General features: G+C 40.4%; 3 protein-coding genes across 4 annotated transcripts in view; 1 reads left to right on the forward strand and 2 right to left on the reverse strand.

The window, feature by feature from the left end:
• LOC116041340 (hepatitis A virus cellular receptor 2-like) overlaps positions 1–21,409 on the forward strand; it is a 180,113-nt gene that overhangs the window by 59,291 nt on the left and 99,413 nt on the right. The gene's annotated exons all lie outside the window — the stretch shown is intronic.
• The window catches only part of LOC116059867 (Fc receptor-like protein 5), a 125,286-nt gene that overhangs the window by 25,582 nt on the left and 78,295 nt on the right, over positions 1–21,409 (reverse strand). The window contains exons 20-22 of the mRNA XM_035993827.1: positions 18,909–18,944; positions 16,569–16,832; positions 16,247–16,489 (exon numbers count right to left, since the gene is read on the reverse strand). Of these exons, the coding sequence (XP_035849720.1) occupies positions 16,247–16,489; positions 16,569–16,832; positions 18,909–18,944 (543 nt within the window). The remainder of the gene's footprint in view (positions 1–16,246; positions 16,490–16,568; positions 16,833–18,908; positions 18,945–21,409) is intronic.
• LOC116059873 (butyrophilin-like protein 1) overlaps positions 7,379–21,409 on the reverse strand; it is a 267,674-nt gene continuing 253,643 nt past the window's right edge. The window contains exon 5 of the mRNA XM_031313140.1: positions 7,379–7,453. The gene's annotated coding sequence lies outside the window, so the exon portion shown is untranslated. The remainder of the gene's footprint in view (positions 7,454–21,409) is intronic.

The following is a 21,409-nucleotide window of genomic DNA, read 5'->3' on the forward strand; positions in this document are numbered from 1 at the left end:
GAGAGATATTGTCTTTTTTATTCTACACATTCTTCTGTCTTGTTAAAACCTGGTGCCTACATTACCCACAATGCAGTGGTACAGTGTGTTGATGCTAGAACTACAGAGGTTTGTAAATTCACTTCCTTCTTAACACACTAGATGGTATTATAAATGGAAAACAAGAGCATGAATGAGTATTCATATCAATACATGCAATACTTTTAGATACAAAGACAAAGTCTATCTTCAAGTAAATTACAACTATGATCTGACAACACACATGGAAAATATCTTCATTAAGAATATTTCATCACAAGCCAACAACGTTCATCTCTGAGATTATAAACTAACTAGAGACTAACTGTCCGATCAACTGCAGGAAAAATCACACGGCTGCTGCACCCGCCTCCACAGAGGAAACAGGGGTTTGAACTGCTCTGACCAACCTCAGCTCCACCCCTGGCCTCAGACCGCCTTGTGTTCAGCCTGGTCTGACACCTGGTGGTGTTCTGTCCGTACTGCATCTCCACTTTCATCATACTGTCTTTATATCAACACAGGGCCACAGGTAGCTCTCTTAATCATTTACTTACAATCAATCTATCAATCAATCCATCCATCAATATATCGTATACCACCACTCTAATGTTGATGATTGGCAGTTGTTTCTAACGAAACACTTGTTTTAACAGCTAATCAATTATCAAATTTTTTTTTCTGACCTGTTCTGAGTGTAGGAAATGACCTGCCTGTCTCCTTGGTGACGACCCGCCCACCCAGGCTGAGGAGGGATTGGATGATGACTATGATGATGTCATCACTGCTGTCACCACCGAGCATCACTTCTAAACTGATCTGAAAAGAAGCTTGACTGTGTCGAGTCCTCCGTAGGTCAGAAACAGTAGAGGACGCAAGACGCTTCCCTGTGGAACGCAACAGTTTGACTTGTAGATGTTGAACTTATCTTAGTAGCAGATAGTTCCTTAGATTCTGCCGTGAACCATGTTTTTAATTTTGTTTAGATGTCAAGTTTTTCTTCTCTGTTCACACAGAACCAGGCCCTTGTCATTGGCTTTGTGGATGATTGATGTTTAATTGGTGGCGAGCCCATCTGTAAAATAAATCACACTGACTAGTTGTTCAGCTTCACTGCATCAGTGCCTGCAAAGAAAAATTATAGTGAGAGAGCGTGAGTATAAAAGAAATGTGTTTTATCAGTTTCTTTTTAGCTACTGAGCTATTAAGCAGAAACTGTTCATAATTGTTTGTGTTATTGTTCGCTGACGCATGGTGAATATAATTTCTTTCAACATCAGGTTGTGTTGGTAATGTGCTAGCTGATTACTGATGAATACGTCCGACCTGCTGGTACTGGTGCCTTTCATCTGCATACGGCAGAACAGAAAATGTGCAGACTTTCCCTAAAGTTACCGGGGTCAGCCCTATGTTCTCACAGCCCAATGGTCCCACAGCCCTATGTTACCAAAGCCCTATGTTCCCACATTTCTAAGATTTTTCTTCAAATTAGGCTTAGGATTAAGGTTAGGGTTAACCCCTAACCTTAACCCCAAATTGGGAGAAAGGGGGATACAATCTGATACAAATATATGAAAAGGAAATGTGGGAACATAGGGCCTAATTTGGAAATAATCTTAGAAATGTGGGAACACAGAGCTGTGGGAACATAGGCACGTTCCCAAGTTACCAGTTAACGCTAGTGAAAGCTAGCTAGCTTGGTTGGCAGAGCGCTGAACACAACATTTTAAAACGACCACAATGAGGGCAAGAAAGTAGGTCATGCCAATAGCACAGGTTTCCTTTCATGAACTTGTAATCTTGGAACTAACAATTACCACAGAGACACTGCAATGTCCTTTTCACAAACCGCCACAAGAGGGGGGCCCCTAGTATAGCAACAGTTTGAGTTCAGCCTGAGAATCCGCAGTACACACAGGAACCATGAATGGACAAAGAATAGACATTGATGTAAAATGTAATTTCTGATGGTGTTAATCCGTAACTTTATGCCCAGTTGTGAAGATATTCTGGCAAAAGCTATGAACTTTGGTTGCTGAGAATATTGATGAGAGTTTTGTCTTGCTTGAAGGAATTGTTTGAGCCCCTGAAAAAGAATACATGGAACATATTCATGATTATATACAGTATGTTTAATCGTTCTTTTCAAATGGCCAAATTCCATATCTGTAAATCCACAGAAAGGAAACCATGCTTTATTGCCTTTAGCAATGAGTTCAAACAATGCATTCATTCAATGTAACACGGTCTTAAACAAAAAGCACTTTGAACTGTAACAGCTTGTATTTCTTTTCCTCTTTGTCTGCTATGTCCGTTTTTATAAATGATGCAAAGTGCTGTGTGTGTGTTTGATTGCTCACTAAAGATTGTGGGGCAAACAGGAGGCTGTTGCTCCCTCTGCTTAGAGCAGGAAACACAACTAGAAACAGCTTCATGTTTCTTTAAAGCTAACATACTCTCAGTGTTTGACATTTCTGATCAGTTCAGAGTTAACAGCAGCTGACATATTTGGACTCATTTTGTTTGCTGTGATCTGAAACCTGAATGACCTGTTCTTATTTCAAGCACTATTTGTTTGATTGTGCTCTGAACAATTTTAAACCATATCCTGTTCTATGCTCTCTGCAGTACATCAACATTTTGTCAATTCTGATAAGAGGACAAGCCCAGACATGCAGACCTCACTTTCAGAGTTATAGTTTAATCAAGCTTGATTGAGAACCTGAATTCAAAAGCCAACAAATACCTGATATGAAGCAAGGGCCTCCTTTACGACCCTGTTTTATATTGCTAACCCATCGAGAGATCAAATATGTTTTATACCCTTGATGATCTAAATGAAAACAATGAAAAACAGATTTCAGACACTAGCGTGGGAGCAGTAAAGTAACTGTAATGTGTACACTCTGTAGAAATCTAACTTGATATGATTGGTACGATCAGATGTGTGTGTGTGTGTGTGTGTGTGTGTGTGTGTGTGTGTGTGTGTGTGTGTGTCTGTCTTTCTAGCCCCTGGTTATCAAATGTGGCGTTAGGAAGGCACATATTCCCAGGGAGGGAAGAGTAAACAAGTATGGTGCCAGCGTGCATTCAGAGACATTTCAATCTGTCTATCTGTAACTGATTGTTGTGGTGTTGTCGCAAACATGAGAATGAGACATTCTGTCTTATTAAGATTACTTGTTTACATAAATGTTAACCCTCATGTTGTCCTCGGGTCCTATTCGACCCCGTTTCAAAATTTCAAAATCAGAAATATTACCCAAAAATTAGATGGATTCCATTCAAAGCTCTTTGTAAGAAACAATTCATGATCACTACTTTTATTGAATTTTTGATGTTTTCTTCAAGTTTTGGCATTTAAAAAAAATTGAAACGGTTTCAAAACTGTATTCTGACAAAACTTTGACTCTTTGAAGTCTCTGATTATCCATTAACATATGTTCCTCTAATATCTAAGTCTAAATATTTCATCATTTCTGTTTTTTAACTCAAAAATTAGGTACAATTTCTTACAAATGAGGATTTTTATCCATGAATTCCAAAACACGTGTAAACCTAGTGGTAATAACTTGGTGGTAGGGTAACAAAAGCATCAAAAACGTAAAAGAAGTGACAAAAACATAGAAAAAAATCAAAATCAAAATTGTCGAGGAAAGGGATATAAATGTCATGCATCAAAAAGGTGTTCATTTTTAATTTTGATTCGGGAGGACAACAAGTGCACGATTGACGGGAAGACAGCGCTTAAATAAAAATAAAATCAATCAATCTACATGTATTTACATTGCCCTTTCCATCAACCAGCAGGTATCCAAAGTGCTTCACATCATGGAACAAGAATAAAAACATAACATACAGTAAAATTAGAAAAGGTTACATAAAAATAAGAGGAAGAAAGGAAAACGTCACAGCTCTACCATGCATTAAAATTCTAAATAAATCAGTTTTGAGGTTAGATTTTAAAAAAGTGCAAATGTCAGGGGGTAACCTATACCAAAGTCAAAGTCAGCCCACAGTTTTTGTACCTCTACTCTCTTGGACTTCTAAAATAAAATTATTGGATGACTGTAATGTCCTGTTGTGTCGTGAAGGGTTACAATCTCGGCCAAATACACCTGGGCCAGGCCATTAATGGCTTTAAAAGCAAACATTAAAATCTTAAAATCGATTCTAAAATGCACTGGGAGCCAATGGAGGAGGACGCCTGTAGGTATTTTTTCACTGGCTGGCTGTGATGACAGATTAGGGAATCATATCAGAGGTATAGTAATAGTTGGTTAGTAGTAGAATTATTATGTGATGTGTCAGATAACAGAAATTGCATATAAAATAAAATAGGTGATGCTTTTGAATCAGAAATTGGTGTTATTAATATTAAAGGTGCTGTAGGTAGGATTGTGAAGATCCAGGACTTCCAGCCAAAAAATATGACAAAAATCGACAACTTCTCAGTCCATCCCCCCCCTTTTCTGCTAAAGCTCAAAACGGTCTCCGAAGCCCCTCCCCCCACAAGGGAGAATGAATGCGTGTGCATGAGCAGTGACTGACACACAGTTAGACACCCCCCCAGCCCTGATTGGTGCATCTGAACAGGGAGCGGTGGATTTTTGCGAATCACATTACAGGCTGTAGGTGGTGCCAGAGGAGCCAGATTTTGTTTAAATGACCTGCTTCATGTAGTTCTACTGGAACATAGGGTCAGTTTCAGCAAATATGACAGAAAGTTAGTTTTATAAGGCTTACCTACTGCAGGTTTAATTTGTGCCCTCAACTCTGTTAATCGGTTAGCATCATGGCTAAACCCAGAACCTGAAGTTGATGTATGCATGCTGAACAATAACAAAAGAAAGAAATCAGGAGATGTAGTCAAATAAGTAAAGTCTACTTGTACACTTCAAACACTTAGTTTTAAGTGTATTGTGTAGATAACGCAAAAAGTCAGTGCACTGAAAGTACCCGGATGACCCCCTAAAAACGGTCAAAAAGTTCAGTGTGGAACGATGGACCCTACTCGCACTAAACAGGCGCCATCTTGACTACAAAGCGGAATGGGGAGGGACCAGGCAGCTGATTGGATGAACGCGTCACGTGAGTCTGGCTGCTCCTGGATTTCAAAATCAACCATAATGGCAGCTCGTTCGGAATATGATCTCGTATAGCAAGAAATAGGTCATACAGTTGCTGAATCTGTTTGTTTTTTTGATTGTCAAAGGTCAATTTAAAAGATTTTCGTCAGATTTTGAGAGCCGGTGAGCTGAGCGACCACTACTCATTTGCATACAGGAAAGTCTGTATTTTTGGTGGGCTGGAAAATCGTGTTCACGTGTTGCGTTCGTCACGCTCAACCCGCTCGTCATTTCCGGTTAGTGTTTTAACTAGGGCTGTCAAAATAACGCGTTAATTTCGATTAATTAATCTGAGAAAAAATAACGCGTTAAAAAAAATAATGCAGATTAACGCAGATTAATCCATTCCATATTAACGTTTGACCTGGAGCCGTTCTAGCCACCATTGGACTGTAAAATGAAGGAGGGAGACGAGAACGTGCTGCCTGGATCATTAATTGGAACATTTACTTGTAAAAATCTTCTTCCTGCCAACCCTGGCTACTGAAATCTGGTGCCACTAATATGTCTGCACTTCGCTGTGATGCTCTAGACGATACAGGTAACACAAACACTGCTGCATGTGACGCTAGTTAACACTATACTCGACAGCAGCTAACGTTAGCATACTGCTAGCTAGTTAACACTATACTCGACAGCAGCTAACGTTAGCCTACCGCTAGCTAGTAGCTGGATTAAACACGGTTACAAAGCTGACAGCTAACGCTAAACGGTGTAAAGTTTGACTGTGTTTTACTGTAGAGGACTGTGACTCAACCATTGACATATATAAAATGGACCAACAGACCCCGCTGCTCTGGACGGAGACCAGTGAAGGCCGTTAGAAGCACTTTTCCGGTGATGGCTGAGCGTTACTGCGCAGCCTCCAACTGAGAGAGACGACGTAAATGTGCCGTGAGCAACCTGTCTGAAAGTTGTAAGTCTTCTGGTATCTGCGCCAAGAGAAATCTCAATCATTCCCAATCTAGCAGAGACGGAGAGCGTAGGTATATGTAAGGAGATAACATAGACACAGGCTAATTATTGATCACTAAAATGATAGTTAACATTAGTAATTAAACTTAAACAGCTAATGTAAGTCGAAACTGCCTGAGAGCTTCTCCTGTACTATACGGTAATTCCTCTACTATGAGACAGTAAGTCTCGTGGTTATGACCCAATCGTTAGCCTATTTTTATAAAAACGTCTGCTACGGAGCCATAACGTGAGGTACAAGGTAATGGAGCCTTTTATACATTGTCGTGTTTCTTTAGAAATAAACAACGGACAAATAGAGTCTTTAAACTCTTCAGATGTAAAGTTATTCTCTGTCAAAGTGACAAAATGAATGGCAGTCAATGGGATGCTAACGGGAGGTGATGGCTTATTAGCATCAAAATGGCGCCATAGGAGGTTCGCGGTCCGAGGAGAAGGATGTAACAATCTGCAGCTGCCAAGCTGCCGTCGGAAAAACAACACAGACGGTGCGTTCAATGAAACTGGTAAACTACACCTTCGTGGTGCATTTGAAGTTATTGTAAATGTCCTTGGTGGTTGTTTTTGTCGTTTAACAGCAATTTACTAGTGAAATAAGTTATTGTTATTGTTATACACTATTTTTAAATCATTTAATTTTGATCATATGGCCTTAGCAATAAACAAGTCGTTCTTTAATGTCACCGACTGTTGTTTAGTACCCTTTTTTTTTTCTTTTTTTACTTTCTTAAAAAGTATCGGTTCAGGCACCGTTAATTATGTATGCGATTAATTTCGATTAATTAATCACAGAGTCTGTAATTAATTAGATTAATTTTTGTAATCGATTGACAGCCCTAGTTTTAACATAAGTGTTCCTTTTAGGACAATACTAACCATCCAAAGTGGGCACTACGGCAGTAAGTGCTCAGTGCACATTAGCAGTGTACTGACGGAAGTATGGGGAATGAGACACAGCCTCTGTCTTGTGTTTGGCATCTTTATTCTCCTCTGTGTACTATGTTTGTGTTTGTTTTTCCAAGCAACAGCCAGTACATGGACCATACACACATACAACACAGCTGCATGCAGACTGTTGAAGCTCAAAAAAACATGACAAGAAGCATTATGAATAAAACAACCACAAAGGACTAATAAAAATGTACAAAAAAATGAATTAGGTGCATCCTTCAAAGGTGAACATTTGAAGTGAATCCCTCTCTGTCTGACCCTCCTCTGGGACCATCTTACCATGGGAGACCCTACAGGAGCTCAGAGCTCCAGATAATAGAGATCCCAGACTCAGATACACAGACCCCTCCACCACGGTAAGGTGGAGATTCACAGAAGGGAGACATTATTGGTGTCTTTAAAGTAAGTGAACAAAGTATGTGGGATTATTTGTAGGGAGAAACTACTGGTTAAAACAGACCAAACAGCAGATTTACACATGACCTCACACACATGAGAAAACAATCAGGTGTAATGAGGTCTGTGAGTTGTCAGAAGAGCTTCATCAGCAGACGGTCCTGATGTCTTGTTCTTATGTCTTTTATATATCAGCACACCATCAACTGCAACACCTGCAGCCAGTCCAACATGTCCACGAGAGGAGTGTCCATCCTCAGGGACATCACTCATTGTGTTTTCATCAATGGTTGACTGTTTGAACCTGAAGATGAAAAAACACAAATTTCTAGATAAATGTCTAGATAGTGGAGGAGCCTTCTTCCTCTCTTCAGTATTCCTGTTTGAAACTGCAGCTACACTGCCTGTTGTCATGAAGCATTTGTACATATAGCTATGAAAAGTAAAGCATTGTAACTCATATATATTCCATGTATTTAGCACATTGACTACTGCTGTATAAGAGCCTGAAGATCCTAGTAGGAGATCGGGGGGGGGATTTTGGCTCCTAAAACACGACTTTCAAGAGGGGGAGCTGACAGCTCACGTTGCTCTATCGCCGGCGTCACGCATATCTCACACGCACTCACTACGTGAGATATATTCACATATACAGAATATGTGAATATATGTCACATATTCTGTATATTTTCTATGTCATATGAAAGCTTTAAAGTCATTTTTAAGGTAACTTCTTTGGGGTTCATGCATTGTGCATGCTGGCTTGCTATAAAAATGTACTGGGAAACTTGGGTGGGAGAGACGTATGCACACATGCACAAACACACACACACACACACTCACACACACAAACACACACCCTCTCTCTCTCTGTGTCCTTCACCTCATGAAACCACAGCTGCATGCAGACTGATGAAGCTCAAAACAACATGACCCTTTTATGAGAAGCATTATGAATAAAACACAAAGGACTAATAGAAATGTACAAAAAAATGAATTAAGTGCATTCTTAAAAGGTGGAAATTTAAATTGAATCCCTCTCTTAGTCTGACCCTCCTCTGGGACCAACTTACCATGGGAGACCCTATAGGATCTCAGAGCTCCAGATAGTACAGATCCCAGACTCAGATGCACAGAGGGGAGACATTATTGGTTTCTTTAAAGTAAGTGAAAAAAGTACGTGGGATTCTTTGAAGGGAGAAACTACTGGTTAAAACAGACCAAACATCAGATTTACACATGACCTCACACACATGAGAAAACAGTCAGGTGTAAAGAGGTCTGTGAGTTGTCAGATGAACTTACCGCCCGATGCTTCATTATCATCATCATCAGCAGGCGCTCCTGATCTCTTCTTATGTAAAGAGAGATAAATCAGGAGACCAACCACTGCAAGAAGCAGTGCAACTGCCAGTCCAATGTATAGGCCTACAGGAGAGGAGTTTCCAGCCCAGCTTCCACTGTTTGAACCTGAAGATGAAAAAACAAAAAAGTCAGGAAATGTCTGATAGTGGAGGAGCCTTATTCCTCTCTTCAGTATTCCTGATTCCGTTTTGAAAGTGCAGCTACACTGCCTGCGTGAAGATCCTCGTAGGGAGGAGATCGGGGGGGATGTTTGGCTCCTAAAACACAGGGTTTTCAAGAGGGGGAGCAGAGTTCATGTCCTGAAGAAGTTAAGGAGAAAACACAAGACTTTCACCCAGGAAACAGGTGTTCATGTCCTGAAGAAGTTAAGGAGAAAACACAAGACTTTCACCAGGAAACAGGTGTTCATGTCCTGAAGAAGTTAAGGAGAAAATACAAGACTTTCACCCAGGAAACAGGTGTTCATGTCCTGAAGATGTTAAGGAGAAAACACAAGACTTTCACCCAGGAAACAGGTGTTCATGTCCTGAAGAAGTTAAGGAGAAAACACAAGACCTTCACCCAGGAAGCAGGTGTTCATGTCCTGAAGAAGTTAAGGAGAAAACACAAGACTTTCACCCAGGAAACAGGTGTTCATGTCCTGAAGAAGTTAAGGAGAAAACACAAGACTTTCACCCAGGAAATAGGTGATCATGTCCTGAAGAAGTTAAGGAGAAAACACAATACTTTCACCAGGAAACAGGTGTTCATGTCCTGAAGAAGTTAAGGAGAAAATACAAGACTTTCACCCAGGAAACAGGTGATCATGTCCTGAAGAAGTTAAGGAGAAAACACAATACTTTCACCAGGAAACAGGTGTTCATGTCCTGAAGAAGTTAAGGAGAAAACACAAGACTTTCACCCAGGAAACAGGTGTTCATGTCCTGAAGAAGTTAAGGAGAAAACACAAGACTTTCACCCAGGAAACAGGTGATCATGTCCTGAAGAAGTTAAGGAGAAAACACAAGACTTTCACCCAGGAAACAGGTGATCATGTCCCGGGAGTGTTTCAATAACTGTCGTCGCCACATGACGCTCACTTTTTCTCAGCTTAACTCAACTACCAACGGCCTCTGATTCGGCTGACAGCTCACGTAGCTCTATAGCCGGCGTCACGTGACCAATTTTGTAGGATATCATACAAATTGATGTGCATACATTTTGGTACAATGTCATATGAACCTGTTCAGGAGAATGCCTTGGGTTATAACATGCTACACAGAAAAAAACACACTGACAGAGACTCACTCACCTGAGTCTGTAACCTGCAGACTGATGTTCCTGATTGGCTCAGAGTCAATGATGGCTCTCTTTTCACGTCTGGAACCATCTGGTTTAACCCGACACTCGTATGTTCCAGCATCGTGTCTGCTCACATTCTTCAGAATTAAAGACACGTTCCCGTCCTTCAGATCTCTGTCCACCAGCTCCACCCTGTCCTTAAAGGATGGATGCTGTTTTTTTGTTTCCAAATGTCCGTCGATGGTTAAGAGGACGTACTCTGGCTCCAGGTCAGGTCTGGTCCACTCTACAACACTGATGGAGTGATCAGGAGAGTGACAGCTCAGAGTGACATTATCTCCAGGATGCACTGTCACCACCTCGATCGGGTCTGAAAAACAATAATAATCAATAATTTATAATAAAAAGTAATTACATTTCAAAAGGACTCCCCAGCCAGGACACTGCAGAAGGCCTATGTAGTGTGACACTTCAGCCTGTTCTCATGAAGCATTCATACACATAGCTAGGGAAAGTAAAGCACTGTAATATGTATGTATTCCATGTATTAATCACACTAATGGTGCGTAAGACGCATACTAATTTAAGTGACTTTACACTAATCAATAGTTTCTATAAGAAAAGAGTGAAATTATTTTCTTTCATTTTTTATTTTATACAAAGTTTTGAGTTAAACAAATTTTTTCATCAACAAATTGGATGTCTTCTCTTGCCATGAACCTACATTATCTATACATTTTACTTTTTTTTTTGATTGCTAAACAACAGTGGGCAGAACTGGAGCTACACGTGCCAAACTCTAACTACAGTCTACACCGCAGCAGTTCATGTGGACCAAACTCTAGTTTGTTTTTCATTGCTTGAACACAGTTTTCAAAACTCTACACACTTGATCCCATGACTTTAACTACAACGTGCACAACACTGTGGATTTACAGCACTTTGTTCAAATGCTAACACACTGCTGTCAAAACTGTTAACCACACATCCAAAACAGAATAGATTTCAGTCTGGTGCCTATCAAACACTGCTGATTACACTTTTAGCTGAAAGCCTAAGCAGGTGTCTTGTTTTAGACTAGTTAGTGAACATATATGGTATTTATACAGAGAAAGCTCAGAAAGCCTTTTTCTGTATACAAACACCAAGTAAGAAGGAAACAATTATACACTGTACTGTTTGAGAGAAACAGGTAAAAGAGCAAATATACCAATATGTCCAGGTAAGATGTCTGAGGTTATACACACAGCTATAAAAAAAAAGTGAAAAACACTTCCTTTGCTATAGTAAAACTGTGTTCTTACTGTTTTTCAGAAAGTAATGGAGGTGAAAGCAATGGAAACACCACATTCATTTGTATTTAGAGATGATGCAGACATCCAATGTGATGAAGAAAACTTGCCACATGATGCTGGAGAGAGGCAGGATCAGTCACACTATTCTTTGTTACTGTTATGTACCTTTAGTTTTTTTTTTCCCAGTAATTCCATAAATTACTAGAGACAAAATACTATATTGAAGCAAACTGCTGATTTTCATTCCTTCTTGTTTACCTTACGTAAAAATTGGTATATTATACAATCTATATATTGTATCTATATATGTATGAAGCCACTCAAATTGTTCAAACTGTAAAGATGAAAAGTTAGTAATTTGTGTATTGGTGTTTGATGCTACTGTTTGTACTCTCAGTGTGTTCTGAATGATAGTGTGTGTTATCTCAGTGTGTGTGTCTCAGTGAGGATTGTTCTGCGTGACAGTGTGCGTTATCTCAGGTGACAATCGAAAAAATAAATGTAACGACTGTGGAATTCCCATTGCTTCCACCTCCATTACTTTGTGAAAAACAGTCAGTGTGCCGTTTTACTATAGTAAAGGAAGCGTTTTTCACATTTTCACAACTGTGTATGTAACGTCAGTAATCTTACCTGGACATGTTGGTATCTTTGCTCTTTTACCTGTTCACTGTTTTCTCTCAAACAGTACAATGTATAACTGTTTAATTCTTACTTGGTGTTTCTTTATTTCCAAAAGCGACTTCATGAGCCCCTATATACTGTATCTACAGTATGTGTTAACTAAGAAGTCTAAAACAAGAAACCACTGCAGTCAGCAGTGTTTGATAAGCACTAGGCTAAAATCTGTACTGTTTTGAATGTGTGATTAACAGTTTAGCATTTTAATAAAGTGCTGTAGATCCACCGTGTTGTGCCGGTGGTTGTTAAAGTCATGGGATAAGTGTGTAGAGTTTTGCATACTGTGTTCAAACGATGAAAAACAAACTAGAGTTTGGTTCACATGAACTGCTGCTGTGCAGACTGTAGAGTTTTGTGGCTTCAGTTGTGCCCACTGTTGTTCAGCAATCGGAAAAAAACTGTAACACTATTCCTGCGAACTAACTTGTGAAACTATCTGTTTTTTCAACACATGCATCATGACAACACAGGTCAAAAATAAAGTCTACATGAATCTTTAAAAAAAGCTGATATTTACCAGAAGGTGCATCAGACAGATGGAACAACAACCAAAGGAACAATAATGGACCATGACCATGGGCCATGACAGTGGCAGAGTCTGCTGCTACGGTATCTTATCTTCATCTGTGTCAGAGAGACAGAGATCAAAGTTTAAATAGATAATAAAAGAATGACCAAATTAAAGAATAAGTTTGATTAAATATGAAACTAAATAATTAAAGAACAGGTTTAAAGCAGCCATATTATGATCATTTTCAGGTTCATAATTGTATTTTAAGGTTGTACCAGAATAGGTTTACATGGTTTAATTTTCAAAAAACACCATATTTTTGTTGTACTGCACCGCTCTCTCTCACTGCTGCAGATCCTCTTTTCAGCTGGTCTCTGTTTTAGCTACAGAGTGAGACCTCTTTTCTTCTTCTTCTTCTGTACTATCTTTGATTGCACTGCACATGCCCAGTAGCTCAGATGTAGATCATATCAGCTAGCTAGCTCCATAGACAGTAAAAGAAAGGCTGTTTCTACAACTTTGGTCAGTTACAAGGCAGGATTAGCTGGGAGACTTCTAAATGAGGGCGCACATGGAAGTAGTTCTTTTGTAGATTATGGTGAACTTGTGTGTGTTGTAGCAGTGCTTTGCTATTGAGAACGAGGTAGCATGCTAGCGTTAGCATTAGCGTTAGCATACTAACGAGCTAATGGTTGCGGTTAACATGCTCGTTTCGGCTTGTTTTTCATAATATGGGCACTTTAACAAGTTTGAAGATACTATTAAAGATTAACATTTGTTTTAGTTAAAACTCACCGGAGCGTCACAGCGCAGATGTCCGTTCCCCAGCTCGTCCTCTTGTTGAATGCATGAGTTTCCGGGTTGCTCCTCCTGTTCTCAGAAGTCACTTTCTTTTCTCTTTCTTTCTTTCTCCCTCGCTCTCTCTGTCTCTCTCTCTGTCTTTCTCTGTCGCCAATACACTCAAGTCAAAGAGGAAGTGGGAGGGTTTCTGACAGAGAACGTGTTGTTGTCATATCGCCAAGAAAGAGAATGAAGCAAATATGTCTATATCCTATCATTACAGTATGTTTATTTGCATTGATAATATAGGGCAATACATGTTTCAAAGGTCACAGGTTTGAATGTTAGAAAAACAAATTACAATGAAATAAGGTTTACTCATCAGCATGGGGAAATATACAAAGATAAAGATACTGACAGACGTGATGAGCAAACAAGGAGAAATACATTCAGAGTTAGGCATTTATATTCTGTGTGTCAAAATCCTACATACAGTGGTCTCCTCTCGTCAGTGTATCTCCCAACTCTGATGTGTTAAACTACTACATTTTGTGTGAATAAGCTTGATGACAGTCTGGTAGAGAAAAGAAAATCACTACAGTAGAGAGTGGAAATGTTTAGATTGAAAAGAAGACAATCTCAGGGATACTTAACTACTCGTTTTATCTAAATGTTCCTTTGTTCCAAAGAAGTTAGAACTGACACAGTGCATTAAACTGTCTACTATATGACATCACGTGACATATGACTGCACAATGCTGATTAAACTGCAGCACCTGTGGCGGGGAGTGGCACCTGGGGGGTTTCCATTTGCATGCCAATGGTGTTGACAGGTAGCTGGGTTGTAGGGCAAGTTTCCTGGGTTGTGCAAGACTAGAGAGTTAGGGCTGGTAGGTAAGAGTGCACACTAACCGTAAAGTACATGTGTAGTGACCTAGTTCTCTGTAGAAATGCACACGACAAAGACAGGCAGAGGATCTCTCTGTGAGGCAGAATCAAACCACAACAAGCAGCAGTACTTTCAATCTGACTGGAAACACACAGTCAGCATCACAACATGAATCTGACGGGAGCGTGCCTATGTTCCCACAGCCCTGTTTCCACATTTCTAAGATTTTTTTCAAAATTAGGCCCTATGTTCCCACATTTCCTTATCATAAATGTGTATCAGATTTTATCCCCCTATCCCTAACCCCTAACTCTAAAAAATGTTGTGGGAGGATAGGGATTAAATTGAAAGGAAATGTATGAACACAAGACCTAATCTCTGAAAATGTCCTAGAAATGTGGGAACATATGGCTATGGGAACATAAGGCCTAGTTTTAAGAAAAACTTTAGAAATGTGGGAACATAGGACTGTGGGACCATTGGGCTGACCCTAATCTGACAACCGAACAACAGAGACTTCAGGAAAAGCTACAGGAACTAACTTTATTGAAAATATTATAGATTACAGAGATAGCTGTGGCTGGCAGTAAAGGAGCAATTCAAACTTAAAGCAATGATTTCATATTGAATATGTTTAAATCATAATTATAGTATCTTCATCCTGATGTAACGGTAGACTCTGTCTATGATTGTTCTCAGATGTGATGCATGGTGCGGACCCCAGCGATGTCATCTCAGCCAAGAACTCTCAGGTGGGTGGGGCTGTTGCCACGGAAACAGGTAGGTAATTTCCTGTCAGAGGAGTCAAAACACATTTTGTAAACAGTATTAAAAGAAGCGATAAGCAAAAATACTGGCTCAATTTTAACCCAAATTCTGTCACTGTAGCACCGACTCTTCTAGGTAAAGTTTGCCCAGTACAAGCATGGATGATCATTTCCAATTCAACCTTTGTCAGTTCTTGGTTTGGATATGTGTCTCAGTTGGAAGAAGCAGTTTCTAATGAACTGTTAGGAGTGATACTCCAAGGACAGCGCAGATTAAAAAACAACACCTACCTAATACCTTCAACCCGGCTGGACAGACGAGCCTAAACCACCAACATGCTTCAAAAGTGTTTCAGTGGTGTATATACTTGATGGCGTTTTAAGTCCCAACGTCGACTTCAAGGCAGCGCTGCAACCGTTGAATTTAAGGCACCTAACCCAAACCTAACCATTGCCTGATCCTAGTGCCTTCCAGGCAGCGCTGCCTTGAAGAAATCACGGGTGTATATGCAAGCTTTTCAGTATACTGTATATGAGAGCTTTTCAGTATACTGAAAAGCTCTCATATACACTACTGAAAGGCTCGCATATACACTATAGCCTTTCAGTAGTGTATATGAGAGCTTTTCAGTAGTGTATATGACAGCATTTCAGTATACTGAAAATGTGAGGTAATAATTAATAATGTCCCTGATGGCCCCTCTTTCGTGATGGTATGAGCACTTGTCTGGGGACTACAAGGCTGGACTGCATATTCAGCTGTCCTCTGCGTTCCCCACTCCCAACCGGATATCAGGTCGTAAAAATTGAACGTGTTTATTATTCTTGATTGCATTGAAAATCGGTGCGGCCAGTGTGGTTTTCCGAGCAGATCGGACATATCTCACACCTCAGAATATCTGGCAAGATAATCTTTAGAACCATAAAAAAATCAGGGTATTCAGACTCTGATCCACTCACATGCTCTGATTGATTGATACCTGTTGGTCTGTGTCAATATAAAGAAACCATGATGGTGGAGATGAAGTGAGGACAGAACCCCACATGGTGGCAGACCAGTCTGAACACAAGGTGGAGGGGGTCTGAGGCTGGGGGCGGAGCTGCAGAGGTTGGAGGTCTTGTGGTCTTTGGTTTCTCTGTAGAGAGAATCAGCTGTCAGGTGAATATCTGGATGAATGAACTCCTGAAATCAAAGGTAACCTCCTCACCTGTGACAGAGACCCAGCTGGATGGAGACTCTCCAACACTGCTGATGAGACACTTGTAGAGGCCTTCATCAGACCTGGAAACATGGTGGATGGTCATGTGACCTGCAGGCTCATTCCCGATGAAGAAGCCATCTTTATAGAAACCAGGTGTGGAGTTGGAGGACTTCTTTGTTTTACAGTGCAGAGTGAGGTCTTCTCCCTCCGTCACAGGGAGGACAGGACTCTGCAGGATCACTGGTTCACCTCAACACAGAGACAAACTACAGTATGTCATCCATTCACACACAGCTTCATCAATACTGACTCCACAGTCTGATCTTACCAGAAACAGTGATGTTGATGCTGTTACTGGTTGCTCCCTCTCTGGACTCACACCAGTAAACTCCACTGTGCCATGAGACCATGTGGCTGATGTTACAGGAAGAACCAGCAGGTCTTCCCCAGCCATCTCCACACTGAGTCCTGGTTTTATCACTCGTGTTCCTCCTCAGAGTCCATCCAGCAGAGCTGTCGTCCTCCTCACAGCTCAGAGAGACATACTGTCCTTGAAACATCTGAGAGCTGCTGGGACTCACAGTCAGAGAGGCTGGAGGGAGGAGGGTTTAGAAAACACTAAATGATCCAGAGAAGAAAGTCTGAAACCCAAACTTGTTTGTGCAGAGACTGAAGACTGTCACTAGCTGCCATATTTGAGGTGCGAAAAGCTAGTGGCAATCACCAAGGCTGACTCTGATAGGATGAAATGTCACTTAGGATGTTTTTACACCTGAAGTTCATTTGCTCTGGTCTGAAACAGTTGATGAGTTTGTAAACCTGCAGCTTTTTCCCCTTGGTTCGGTTTAGTTTCACATGGAGAAAACCCAAGCAAACCAAAAATGCATCACTAAATATTTTTTACTCCTCTTATTGGTCAGATGTGTCTGGGAGGCGGGAGCAAGAAAGTAAATACAGGAAAAAGGTCCTGTGGTCCGGACGTCTCCGTGGTCAAACCAGTTAATTCCATTTCAATCATTCTTTAGCCGTGATGGGAATAACGGCTTACTAATGGCGTTACTAATGGCGTTACTTATTTTAGTAACGAGAAATCTAATTGGTTACTCTTCCCATCTTAATAACGCCGTTACCATTCCTGCCAAAAACTGCGCATGTTACTATAATTGAAGCTGTTTTTTTCATCAGACCAACTAGATCTCTGAGTCTGAGCCGAGAGGCAAAGGCTTTTTTTTCTGTTCTTACTTGGTTAGTAGGCAGTGCACGAGACAAGCACATAAATGCTGACTATTGGCTGAGGTTGAGCAAAATTTCATGGTAAGCCAATCAGAGGTAGAGTTGGGCGCGTAGTCGGACACACAACGAACAACACAAGCCAATCAGTCAATGAGAGACAGGTAGGGCAAGCCCAAATAATCCAAAAGTAGCCTCGAAAAAGTAGAACAATGTAACAATATGAGGTGCTTTCAATGTAACTGAAAAGTGCAATGTATAGCAAAACTAAGGAATCCAAATATAAACAGGTAATACATAAAAAATAAAAAATACATCCCCATGAAAATAAATCTCTTTCTCTGGCCATTGACAATCTCACTTCAAGAGGCAGAAGCCAGCCAACAAATGCATCTAAATTAAAGTATGCTCTTTAAGCAATGTACCAAAAATGTATTCAAAAGTGTCCATTTCATTATAATATTCAGATTTATCATAAATAATTCAACATGCACATGTATTTTAAGTTCTGTTAAAGAGGGGGTGGAGGTGGGGTCACATTTGAGCATTTAAAAATGTACTTGAAAGTAACGCAATAGTTACTTTCTGAAGTAACCAGTTACTTTTATAAGTTGTAACTGAGTAACTAATTTAGTTACTTTTTGGAAGTAACTAGCAACTGTAACTAATTACTTTTTTAAAGTAACTTGCCCAACACTGTTCTTTAGACATTGTTTCTACGTCTGCCCCACTCACAGAGACTTCGCTCTGCTCTGCCGGTGTCTGTCTCCAACTTTAGCAGTGGCTGGTTTGACCACGGAGCTGCACGTGATGGGGTTGACTGTTGTCTATTTCTGTGAGAGAAACATCAAAGCTGCTTCAGTTTGCTGCACTGCCACATCTCAGATTGTAATGCACACCTGACTACCGACTACTAAGAAGCTGTTTAGCTCAGACTCGCGGTGTACACAGTTGTTCTCACCACAAACAAACTGCTCCCCAGTGTGATTGACAGCGTACTGAAGCGTACGCTTGTTTGGTCTACTTTTAGTGCGCATCCCAGTGCGATTTGGCATTCACACCTGCGTAAACAAACTGCACCAAGGGCAAAAATCAACTCTACTGCCATTGAACACAACTAAATGAGACAGACTGACATGAGATGAAGCTCATGTTGTGTACTGACTCGTGAGTTTGCTGTAGTCTGTAGAGAGAAGTTGGGCATTCACTTTAATACAGTCTGTTATCACAGCAGCGTCTAGTAGACATTAGAGGATCTGCGGCTCACTTCCGCTCTGACACATTTAGCTGAGAAAAGTGCTGACTGTGTTTGTGTCCTACATAATGTGATCAATGTAACTTCTTATGTCATGCGTCCTCAGGTCGGACTCTTCTATAAGGGTTTCTCAGACTGAATCAGGGAGTTACAAATGTAATGTAATAGAAGGACTTTACTGACCTTGGTTTGTTGTGCTGCTCAGCAGTGAAGTCAGAACTGAGGAGAAATCAACCTCAGGTTAGTTTGAGCTTTTACTGCAGACAGACAGAACAACTGTGAGCTCAGAGAAGATGGAGTCCATGCTAAATGGCCAGACTTTTGTTTTTAATGAGAACTTTAACAGAACAAACATAATAGCAAAGAACACAGCTCCTTTGAGTTAAAACAAATCCTGCAACTTGGATGATTTTTAAAATGCTTTAAAAATATTTAACACTGGGTGCCCGGATAGCTCAGTTGGTAGAGCGTGCGCCCATGTGTAGAGGTTTACTCCTCGATGCAGCGGGCCAGGGTTCGACTCAGAACTGCGGCCCCTTTGCTACATGTTATTTTCCCCTCTCTCCCCCCTATCATGTCTTCAGCTGTCCTGTCATATAAAGGCCTAAAAATCCCCAAAAATATAATCTAACACTGCAGCTCACTCCTGACCTTAACCCTTAAACATTTTCTAAACATATTGAACTGTTAAATGAATTAGTTCCATCTTACTTGCTTTAGAACTTTCTTTGTTGTTTTGCTCCCACTAATCAATAGACTGTGCGATGTTATAATATCTGAAGTTTTCCAGCTGATATTATCTCTCCTTCATTCTTCTCTGCACAGCAATGTAAGGACGGAAATTTGAAAAGAACAGAGTGTACTTACAGATCAGCCATTGTAGAGATGTTCGTGCCATCGTACCTTTTTGGTGATGTGACATCAATCACTTTGAATGCTTGTCTCAAAGCAGCTAAAACCACACATTTCCTCTCTGTGCTTTACATAATGAGAAAAAGTCTGGTTTCCTCTGTAGTACACAGGAAACGTGCATAAACTTTAAGTTTACATGATGAACATTGTTGTTTGTGATCAGATATTCTTAAAGAGGATTATTCCCATATGTGTGTTTTTTGTGGTAAGTTACAGACATGAAGGGAAAGAGGTCTTTCTGTCCTGTCCTCATGTACAGATACAACATTCAGAGTTATAAAAACAGTTTAATAAAAACTGTTCCTGCCCCAAGTTTCTCTCTAGTGTCTTAAATAAATAAAGCTTTGTCATGACATGTTCTGAACTAGCTAAGATACGATACAACCGTATTGTCAGTTAACACTGAATTTCATTTTGCAACCATAGTCAGTTCCATTTAAAGCAGCCATATTATGCTCATTTTCAGGTTCATAATTGTATTTTAAGGTTGTACCAGAATGTTTACATGGTTTAATTTTCAAAAAACATCATATTTGTGTTGTACTGCACCGCTCTCTCTCACTGCTGCAGATCCTCTTTTCAGCTGGTCTCTGTTTTAGCTACAGAGTGAGACCTCTTTTCTTCTTCTTCTTCTGTACTGTCTTTGATTGCACTTGCACATGCCCAGTAGCTCAGATGTAGATCATGTCAGCTAGCTAGCTCCATAGACAGTAAAAGAAAGGCTGTTTCTACAACTTCAGTCAGTTACAAGGCAGGATTAGCTGGGAGACTTCTAAATGAGGGCGCACATGGAAGTAGCTCTTTTGTAGATTATGGTGAACTTGTGTGTGTTGTAGCAGTGCTTTGCTATTGAGAACGAGGTAGCATGCTAGCGTTAGCATGCTAACGCTACGAGCGAATGGTTGCGGTTAGCCTGCTCGTTTCGGCTTGTGACGTCACAAGCCGTGCCGATTTTGACCAGCTCACCCAGAGACTGAAGACAGGACACATTCAGAAACCGTATCTCACTCTAAACAGCATGGATGGATTTTTTTCAAAGAAACATAACAACATAACACCCCAAATCCCAGAAAAAGTGTTTTTTTCATAATATGGGCACTTTAAGAAATGAACATACAGTTACACAAAAGACCCTTCCCATAGATGTATAAAGGACAAACATATCCCATTAAATCCTCTGGATTAGATCTCAGGTAGATGAGCAACAGGACAGACTGATGTATGAAAGACTTCTTCTTTTTTTCTCTAGACATTATTCTTACACTATTGGACTTATTTTCACTACCACCATGACACCCTCTCATAGAGCACCTTACCATACATACTGAATCACAGGGTCAGTCCCTGCTCTGTCACTCTAAGTGTCTCTTATACATCCTTTAGTACATTCATGTGGATTTTTTATTAGTATCTTTTCTTTTATTGTCCATGCTATTCATGTGGATTTGTCATTTTATCATCCTGTTTGTGATGTATGTGTATGTTGTGTGTGATTTCTTTAAGCTACTGGGACCTTGAATTTTCCTTTGGGGATCACTAAAGTATCTATCTATCTATCTATCTATCTATCTATCTATATATATATAGATATAAATCCGCCACTGCGCCTGGCACACGGACCCTTTTTTCCGCCGTTAAACTAGCAAAAGTGGATTCGTACACGCCCTAAATGCACCTGCGCCAGGTGCTTCACGCCGTGCGCCTAGATCGTTAAAGTAGGGCCCAAGATGTCAAATTGTCCTTGGGCAAGATACTGAACCCCCAATTGCTCC

Source organism: Sander lucioperca, chromosome 17, assembly GCF_008315115.2.
Source record: "Sander lucioperca isolate FBNREF2018 chromosome 17, SLUC_FBN_1.2, whole genome shotgun sequence".
NCBI lineage: Eukaryota > Metazoa > Chordata > Actinopteri > Perciformes > Percidae > Sander > Sander lucioperca.